Source organism: Triticum urartu, chromosome 1 (assembly GCF_003073215.2).
Source record: "Triticum urartu cultivar G1812 chromosome 1, Tu2.1, whole genome shotgun sequence".
NCBI lineage: Eukaryota > Viridiplantae > Streptophyta > Magnoliopsida > Poales > Poaceae > Triticum > Triticum urartu.
Genome location: NC_053022.1, coordinates 23,784,069 through 23,794,374, shown reverse-complemented (window position 1 = coordinate 23,794,374; position 10,306 = coordinate 23,784,069). Strand labels below are relative to the sequence as shown.

At 50.4% G+C, this 10,306-nt stretch overlaps 1 protein-coding gene across 1 annotated transcript; it reads right to left on the bottom strand.

Moving 5' to 3' along the window:
- Window positions 1-8,239: 8,239 nt before the first annotated feature.
- On the bottom strand, window positions 8,240-9,415 carry LOC125543651 (scarecrow-like protein 23; the record flags this gene model as incomplete). Its single annotated transcript, XM_048707093.1, is given in 1 exon segment — window positions 8,240-9,415. A coding segment is annotated over 1 exon segment (1,139 nt), but the record flags the coding sequence as incomplete, so codon positions are not given.
- Between the last annotated feature and the right edge of the window lie 891 nt (window positions 9,416-10,306).

The window sequence follows — 10,306 nt, the reverse complement described above, 5'->3', positions numbered from 1 at the left end:
CCAAGGTTAGCCCCCCCCCCCCCCCGCTCATATAAATCTCCCTCAGACACATAGTGTTAATGATAGAGTTGAACAGGTTAGAATGTGCTGTTCGACGCCATCTTTTATTCTTCTCTCCACTATGTCTGAGGATATTGAAGTCTCCCCCAATTAGTAAAGGAGTCTGAATATGGCAACAGAAATCAGCCAATTCACTAAGAAAATCATTTTTATCCCTCTCATGGGCTGCTCCATAGACGCTACAGAGAGTCCAGATTTTTTCCTACTAATATCATATAGAGAGACTTGGAGAATGAACCTGCCTTTTCTCTAAGCAACTACTTCAAACTTTTCCTTCCGAACCCCACATAAGATACCTCCAGCCTTGCCAATTGAGGGGATCCAGCCCCACTCAAACAGGTTGTGAGGGTCGAGCTTTCTAAAATAACTATCCAAAAAATTCTTCTTCAATGTTTCTTGCAGACAAAGAAAGTCAAGGGAATGGTCCTTAATCATATGGGACAGGCAGGTTCTCATTCCTTTCTTTCCTGCCCCCCTGCAATTCCAAAAAAGACCTATCATTTGTATCTTTTCCCTTTTCGTCCCCCTCTGATGGCCCTGGTATTATGGGTAGGGCTGCCAGCCTGTGTGCCTCCCACATGATTTTTTTTACTTCTAGTAATGGGCCTCGAAATAGCCACTTTCACTTTAGGGCTTTTCCTTTTCCTAGACCGGATCAAGGTAAATTGCTCTTCCATGTCCTCTTCCCTATCCCCCAGTCAGTATTAACAGGAGTTTGGTCTCCTTTTCCATTTGTGATATACATCACTTCCTCCTCTACCCTCACATTTTGACCCCTCTCCGTTTTGGACATTTCCCCCATGACTATTTCAAGTTCTCTAATAATATCCACATTAGAGAAATTATTGTCAGGGAAAGCTACCCCCATTTTCACAGCACGAATCATAAGTTCAGGATTAGCAAGAGCATCAAAGGAGTTATGGTTAGCTGAATTACCTTCCAAATTTCTCTTCCTGGAAATGGCAACAGCTCTCTCTTGCATTCTTCCTTCCATATTCTGCAAATTCCTGAAGCTAAACCTCTGAACTTCTTCAGATAAAAGGGGAGGGGTGAGAATCACCTCTCCCACATCCTCAGAAGGGGAGGCAGGGAATTGTACCAGGTAATCTGAATTTTCCAACTTGGAAAGGTCCTCTCCCTCAAGTTCCACCATCTGTTCATAACCCATAGCCACATTTAAATGAGCTATATCATCATGGGGCATACCAATAACATGAGAACACGTATCAACATTATTTTTTTCTACCTGGATCTCATCAGCATTATGCTTGGTGTCATCAACACCCAGCATTGCCTGAGAGGCCTGCGCTTTTTCTTTGTTATAAGCCTCCACAACCATGGTTTCAATTAACAGGGTGTTATCTTCTGATTCCTCAGATTCTATGCTTTCTCCTTCTTTCTCATCGATCGGGTTCTCGTCCCCATCACCACCATTTTTACTGTATCCATCATTTTTCCCTTTGTGTCCAGACTTAGGGTCATGCTTGCCCCATGTGGATGTTCTCACAAAAGGGGTTTTATTAACACCCTCCTCCATCTGCACTTCTTTTTTCTCTCTTTCTGGGTCACGAATCAACACCTTCTCGATTTCATAGAAAAAATCAAAGAAGTGCGTACCCGACACTGCTTCAGCCACCCCAGGGAGTTCGTCTAGGTTGCGACACCCCAGCCGGACCCTGACAAATTCTGGCTTGTGCAGGATGGCCATGCCGATCTCGAGTGGGACGCCCACCAGGGAAGAAACATACGCAACATTTCTCTCATTTCTTCTTTCCAGAGGGATATTAGCAACTTTCACCCACGCCATCTCCATGATCCCTTTGGCCCCAATGTTGGCTGACCAAGGGACGATCTTAACTACCACACCACAAGATTTGAGGATCATTCTATCATTATAACATGCCTTTTTCACATCTCTTTGGTTAGGAAATCTCATCACATAAGTATCAGGGCCAATAGTGCGGGCAGTGCAATGCCATTTGGTCCCTATGTAATCAGAAAATGCTTCCTCAAGCTCTTCCACACTAGCATTCCCCTCTACGACAGTAATCACTACGCTAGTAGATCTCTCCTTGAGCTGTTTAGCAGTGCAAGAATCACGGATGTATAGGAACCCCTGCCCTTTAGCTTGGAAAGCACACATGGGGGCAATGCACTCCCAGGGCAGAAAAGTAACACAGACCGAAGCTAGATGACCCAATCTATTGCATCTCTCACAAAAGGCTTGCGGACAACTAGTAGGAGAATGACTAGTAGCCTTGCAAATAGCACATGGATCATAAGCCTTGGAAGGGTGCACCTGATTGGTAGGGATCGCCCGAGATGAGTTCTCGGGCGCCTGCTTCTTCTTGAACACGAGTGCAGCTTCAGATCCGGAGGAGTTAGGGTTCTTCTCCACCCACAAACCCCCAGGTCTCGCCCTCTTGGAGCGCTCCGCTGCCTCATCCAAGCGCTCGGTGTCATTGGAGGCCGACGCCGTCTTCCTGTTGGTGGAGATGTCGTCGCCGTCCACTTCCCTGGACCAGGAGAAGCGCCCGCGTCCCCGGCCACGGTCGAAGCGACCGGCCCCGCACCCCATCCGGCCAGATCCGAACCCCTCGCATCTCCCTCCGCGGAAACTCCGGTGGCCGAACCCCTCCATCGCCTTGGGCTCGCTCGAGGAGGAGGAGACTACCTCCGCAAATGATCGAAGATCGCCGCCAATCTTCCCCTCCCACCACCGGAAAGAGGACGAAATCTCAGATCTAGGGTTTTTTGGGGCCGCCCAAAGATGGGAGAGAGCGGCGTCTAGGTCAAGAATGGGGCGAGCCGCCCGGGCCCGGGCTTTTGTATTCCTCGCGCGACCAGCGCCCACGCCATGGATTCCTCGATCTCCATCCACGTGGCCAGCTTCCATGGCGGGCGGCGCCACCACACCTGGTGTAAGTGCATCTAGTGCCACCCCTAGTTGGTTTTGGAGTATTGACGACAAACCTAGTTGAGGGACTAATGTGTTTGTGAGAATTGCAGGATAACACAGGTAGAAGTCCCTCATTGATTCGGTTTTCCTACCAGAGATGACCCTAAAAATGCATGAAGACATTGAAGTCAAAGGTGGTATATGAAGACATTCACATTGAAGACTATGACAAGAGAAGACATCGCATGAAGACTATGGAGCTCGAAGACTTAAAGCTTTCGTAGTTCTTTTTCTTCTTTGTTGAGTCATAGGAACCACCGTACTGTTAAGTGGGGTCCAAGAAAACCAGTCAGAATGACTAAAGTGATGCTTAACCAAAATCCTATGTCTTCGAGTGAAGACTATGAGAGCGAATCTTGTTCAGAGTTGGACAAGTCAGCTTTGCTTGTAGCCCAAGTAAAGTTGCCGTGTGTGTTTGAAATCTGACCATTGGAACACGTGTCAGTTCCTTAGTGATCCAGGGTCATTTCGGACAAATCAGGTCGGGTTGCCTAGTGGCTATAAATAGCCCACCCCCTACAACCATAAACGGTTGGCTGCTCAGAGTTAAAGTGCGGCTGTTGTCGTTTGAGAGCAACCCACCTCGAAGCCTCTGAGAGAGAATTCCTTGCGAGGATAAAGTCCTAACCACCAAGAACCAAAGAGTGTTAGGCATCACTTAAGTCGTCCTGTCTGTGTGATCTGAAGACTTATTACACTTGAGGACTGTGAATCCTCCAGCCGGTTAGGCGTCGCGTTCTGAGCATCCAAGAGTCATTGTGGATCGCCGGTGAACGAAGTCTATGAAGGTTTGGGAGTCTACCTTGAAGACTTACCAGAGTGATTGGGCGAGGTCTGCGTGACCTTAGCTCAAGGGGAATACGGTGAGGACTAAGGGTTCTGAGCTGCGTGTTCAGGATTGTGTGTCCGGGACTGTGTGTCCTCAGGTTTAAATACCTAGCCGCCCTAACCAGACATACAGTTGTCACACCAACTGGAACTGGTCCAACAAATCATTGTCTTCAACGAGTCACTGGTTTCATCCTTCCCTTCCCTTTACTTACTGTTGGTCCTTGTGAAGTCATTACATGATTGCATTATCTTTTGTCTTCACTGAGTGACTGCTTGATCTGATTGGCTTCACATTATCTTCCTACCTGATCCTTACTGCCTAACTGCTATTAGTCATTGTGCTTTCACTTCTTTGGTTACTTGACTAAGGTTGCCTAGTGTAGTCTACCTTCCGCTGCGTGGTAATAGGTTTACTTCTATTGTTTGTCTTCGAAATTTCCATGTTTTGAAGACTTTCTTAAAATCGCCTATTCATCTCCCCCCTCTAGTTGATCACTAGCACTTTCACCTGGGCGCGGGCCCAATATGCCTGGGGCCCGAGAGCTCGTCCCCGCATCGTGACGGCTCGTCGCACACGCCCCGCCTCCATAGGGATGTGCCACGCCCCCATGTACCGCCGGGTCGCTCGTCGCGATCCGGTCTCGAACTTTGGCGAAGTGACACGGGAAATCCACGATCTGTCTGATATCCACGTGTTCCCCCTCGCGGAGATAGCGCGCATCCACCGTGGCTCCCCTCTGGTCGGTCAGGACGAGCCGGAGAGCCCCTCGCCGGAGAAGGATCTCCCCATCGGCGAGGGTGACGGTGCGAGCCGCGATGATATCTGGTGCGAAGGAGACGTGCCAGCGTACGTCGCACGCCATCTCTCATGAACCAACTAAATGTTTAATCAGTAACTCAAAAGACTAGCTAGGAAGAGCTACATGCTCTCCAACACTATGTTTTCCCTTTACTGATTTTGATATGAATCTTAAATCTTTATCAACAATTGGATTTGATCTGAGTTTGTTTGTACCAAAAAAAACTGAATTCCAGCTCTTGTTTCTAGACTAGTTCTAAATCCCATTTGGTGCCCCTCCTTCATGTAAGACACTGCTAATTAAAGTGTTGACAGCCTGATCTCTCGTTGGCGGATGTTTATCCTGTGATACGAGTATTCATATTTGCATAGCCATAGTATATATTTTTGCGGCATGGTATACATAACAATTGGTAGAGGAACTACGTGAAAAGCTAAGCTTGAACCAACAAAGTAATTTTCTGATGATAGTATCGGCTGAAATTGAGAGAAAAATTCAAATTAGTAGTTTAACTAGGCCATGTGGACTCTTGATGCAACTTCCACTCTTTCAACCATGATATTTTATTACCCTAAAAAAACCATGATATTTTACTAAGAGCATTTCTAACCGATCCCCAATAACCGGTTAGAGGAGTAAAAAATACCAAGGTTTTGGATCCCAAATAGGCAAATTTTCTCGTGGGTGGGTGATATTCCCGGTAACCGCGGTTACCGAGAAATACCGAATAAATTTCGGACGAAATTTACAATTGAATTTTGAATTCAAACAATTTTAAGTTAGATATAATAATATCTTGAACCGAAGTCATTCAAAACGAGGTAGTAGCTCAGTGGTAGCTCAACTGCGTGCGCCCTTTGCTGTGTTCAGATCGCGAGTTCGATTCATTGGCCATCATTTTTTCACCTTTTTGGCTGCCTATTTTGAAAAATAACAAAAAGAACAAACAAAAGTGCGGAAGGAGGACTCGAACAAGCTACCTCTCGAGGCGCATAACAGATGCTTATCACTACGCCAGAGTAAGACAATTTTCTCTTATGAGAAACAAAGTTATTTTATTAGACCTTGAGAATTCAAATTCAAATTATTCAAAAAATTCGGTATTTTTTGCTCGGTATAGGTATTTCTCGTGGGGCGGTGAGAAACGCGGTAACCGCCCGGTATCCGTTTTTCTCGGGCGGTACCCAAAACCATGCCTCTGACCGACACCTAGCCGACCCCAATTCGGCCTTAGAGGAGTAAAAATTATCCTCAACTGCCGCCGTTCTCCCTATATTTACTACACCGCTCGGCGGCTGAGTAAAAAAGTCTCACTCTCTCTTCCCCACCTCTGCCTCTCCTCCTTCCCTCCTGCCCCGCCGCCGGCGCCTACCCCACCGTTCCCCGCCGCCCCCTCTCCCCCCAATGGTCGGACAAGGTGGCCGGAGGTCCCTGCCGCCGATCCGCAGAACCGCATCGCCACTCCCCCGGTTCGTTGTCTAGCGATGCATCCTCGAGCCGCCGCTGCATGCCCGATCCACTGGTCGACACTCGGTTCACTGACTTCCATACATCCCTTCTTCGCGGCCGCCTCAGAGGACATACATCGGCGTTTGGCAACACATGTGAGGGACAAGGGTGGCAGAGATCACTGGCCGGGAGACCCACATGAGGAAGTGGATTTGGTCGTTGCACACGGCAAAGTCTTGCGATGGAATACGACCGGTAGCAATGTACGGTTCCACGGCTCCGCCGCGAGGCTCAACTTCCCGTTTGGGACGGCGCTAGTCCACCTCGTCCTGCCGGCGCCGGATGTGGTGAGTCCGGTGATGGCTCGGGAGGACCGAGAGGCGAGGGAGCGCCTCGAGGCGGAGACCGCCGACGAGGTGTACATGAAGGACCTCCGACGCCAGCACCCCGTGCTCGTGGAGGCGGAGCGGGTGATATTCCCCGATAATGGCGGGGAGGTCATCGTCATCTTCGACGACGAGGTGCAAGGCGGGCGGCGAGAATGGCGGGGAGGTCATCGTCATCTTCGACGACGAGGTGCAAGGCGCGCGGCGAGAATGGCGGCAAGGAGGACGGCGAGGAGGAGCGGGAGTTCGACGTCGAGGAGTGGTGGCGCATCTTCGCCGGCTGCGACGACAACGACAGCGGGCCGGACCCATGTCTCACCGGTGGTGGCCTGTCGAGGAAAGATTGGCTCGACCTCCACTATGGCCGTTGAGTAGTCTAGTGTAGTTTAAATTTAAAATTTCGTTTAATATTCGGTTGTCAAGACTGTGCTAAACTTATGTTTAAACGTATACAAATTTCGGTTGAAACTAGGTTAAATTTATGTTTTACTCGGCTAAGTTTAGGGGTTCGGCTAGAACCGACCAAAATTTAGTGGAGTATAAATACTCCACTAAGTTTACTCTGCCAGATCCTCCTCTATTTATTTTTTAGGAATCGCTTAGAAATGCCCTAATCTTGCTATAAATCTTAAACCTGTAGTGACTACTTGCTTTTATCTTACCTTATGAAATGACTGTTCTTTCCTTTTATCACGTTAATGAGCACCAAATTTGCTAAAGAATAGTAATGAGTGAGTTTTTCTTTTCTTTTCTTTATGTGCAGTCCTTTTCAGCATGAGTTCCTCCTTAACATCCTCTTTGATTACAATTAGCAGCCTTGAACACATGTGAAGAAATAAAAGACAAATCTTATGTACATCAAAGAAATGAATTGGAGCAATTGCCATGGCACATTTAAGTTAGTTTGCGGTTGATGTGGATTTGTGAAATAATACAGTTAGCTGGCAAAATATGTGCTGATTGAAGTAAATCTCCCTGCTGCATTTTAAACACAATAGAAAATTTCAACCATATCCTCGCATCAACTCCTCCGAATAGAACCAAAGACGGTACACCACAGAGAATGTGTGCTCTTTCAAAGATAATTTTGAACTGATCAGTGTCAGTGTGCAGGTTTAGGAGACCAAGATTTTGCTAGACTACCAACATTTCACTAAAGTTGTGCACTTTCAGAGATAATTTTGAACTCATCGGTGTCAGTGTGCAGGTTTAGGCGACTGGGTTTTTGTGCTAGAAAAAATAGCAAGGAACTGAAAATTAGCATGCAGAAACAACCATTATTAATATTTTCGTTTGTATTTGTACTGCCGCAATGCCAAGTGGAGCTAACTCTGTGAGAGCCCGTCTCGCAATGACCTAGCTAAACCTGGCATGGCGACAGGCGCGCGATCGATAGCTAAGCTTCGCACAAACTTGGTTAAGCTCGTGCGTCGGCCGTGGTGCAGCACGTCCACGTCGAGACGGCGTAGAGTGGGGTGCCCTTCCACCCCAGCCGCACCGTGCCGTCATGGTCATCCGCCACCGTGTAGCCCAGCCCCGCCGGGCACGCACCGGCGAGCACCTGCGCGCGTCCAACGGCGCCGGCGCGCAGGAAACCATTTCGGGCGAGCTCCGCCTGCCAGCTTCCGAACATCTCCCGCCCGCTCCGCGTCGGCCCGGCAACGGCTAGAACGTTCCCGATCTCCCTGCCCAGGACGCCGTTCTCTACCAGGTGCCTGCTGGCGTCACCGTCGGCCGGCCGCGCGGCGCCTAGGGCGTCGAACACCGCCGAGTAGTGGTGCAGCGCGGCGACGAAGCGGTCCAGGAATTGGCCGCCGTCACCGCCGGCCGGCCCCCTCTCCTGCTCCACCAGCGTCACCAGCTTGGGCTCGAGCCACCGCAGCAGACGCATCGTGACCACGTCGTCCCCGGCCGCGTCGTAGAGGGCGTGACGGAGCCAGTGCACGGCGACGACCTCCCCAGGCCTCCTGCTCGGCAGGTCGGCCACGGCGTCGATGACAACTCCGGGCCGCTTCGGGACGGCGTAGAACTCGAACGGCATGCCCAGCTTGGTCGCCAGCCCGGCGAGCTGGGTGCCGGCGTCGTGCAGCGCGGACGCCGACACGCCGAATCCCGTCACGCGGAGCACCGGCGGGCCGCCCGGCCGTGCCGCCAGCGCGGAGAGCAGCGGGAGCCACTGCAGCGCGCCGCCCGGCACGACGTCGAGGTCGACGACGTGGACGAGGCGCTTGCCGCGGAACGCCTCCAGGATGGCCTGGTTGCAGGCCAGGTAGGCGCACCTCGCGAACGGCGCGACGCTGTGGAAGGCCCGGAAGGCGGCGTGGACGCCGGACCAGGAGGAGGCGGAGGACGGGTGCACGGGCGCGCAGACGCCGACCCAGGAGCTCATGAGCCGCGCTGCCATGGCCCTGGCGAAGTAGGCGACGAGGCGCTCGCCGCAGGAGGGCGCGTAGGGGGACGCCATCTGCGACAGCTCGAGGAGCGTCCCGTTGGCGTCGGCGAGGTTCCCCACCGACATGGCCACGGCGCACTCCATGAGCAGCGCGATCATCCGCACGCCGTGGGCCTCCTTCTCCTCCTCGCCCTGCTTCGGCGCGTCCTCCTGCTGCTGCCTCTCTTGACCCACCACCGCGACGTCGCCTCCTCCCTCCTTGCACGCGTCGAACTCCACCTCCTCGGCTACCCCGGCCGCGGCCGGCTCGACCAACCCCGGCACGACCTTGCCGGTGCAGCGATCTTCCTCGGCGTGGATGAAGCCGTGGTGTTGAGGTAAGAAAGGGCCGGTGCTGCTGCCGTACATGTACTGGTGGTGATCGTGGAACTGCATCAAGCCTAAGGAAGAATCATGCATGTCGACCGAGGAGCCTCTTCCTGACATGTGGTGATTGATCATGAGCCAAAACTAATCAATGAGGGTTTTGCCTGCTTTGCATAGCTCAGCTCAGGAGAGAAAAGGGAGAAGAGAGATCTACAGTATATATATAGGAGTCAAGCATGGCCTGATATGATACTAGGAGTCAGAGCATTATTACTAGGTCAACCTGGAAGCTAGCTTAGCTACACGGCAGGATGGAATCTACGAAACCGCAGCCTGAAGATTCTGTGAGCTGCATTGAGATTGGCCAGTTGGCTTGGCCGGCAGTACAATGAAGAACATTCAAATATAGTGTAGGTTTCTCTGGAAAATCAAAGGAGCAATTGATTAGCCAGTTAGGCCAAGGCAAATGTTACCAAGAGGTAAGCCGACGCGGACACTAAAAATTTACGTGAAGATCACTGGAACACATCGCTCTGACGTGTAGTTTTTGCTAGGAAAATGTTAAGTTTTTCATTTATATATATTATATAACGTTTAGAGTGTTTTGTACGTGCTCGTGATGTGCACGTACGTTTGTATCTATGTGCTACGGCACAGGGAAAACCGAAACCGACTGTATATTCTACGGGCTAGCCAGAGTCCTGAGCCCCAAGGATGGAACAGCTGAACAAGAGAGGACAGGGCCACCAAATCTCAGTTCAACAATGGAGTGCTGCATGCATCTCTGTGCCATCTTGGTGATTTGATATAGAAAATTGACTCTCTCACACATATTTTGCATCACTTTACCTTTGTTACTGTCATTTCTGTGTGCCAACGTATCGACACCGCTTGGTCAATATGTAGCAAAGCATAGGTAGTAACAATATATAAACCGGAGCACAGCACCGTGCTGAGAAGAAACAAACCACGATCGAGCACACAATGTGGTGTGTTTCTTTAGATGATATTATTACAGTCAGCTCCTGCTTCTTCCAGAAGGAGCTAGACTTGAAATTGCCTC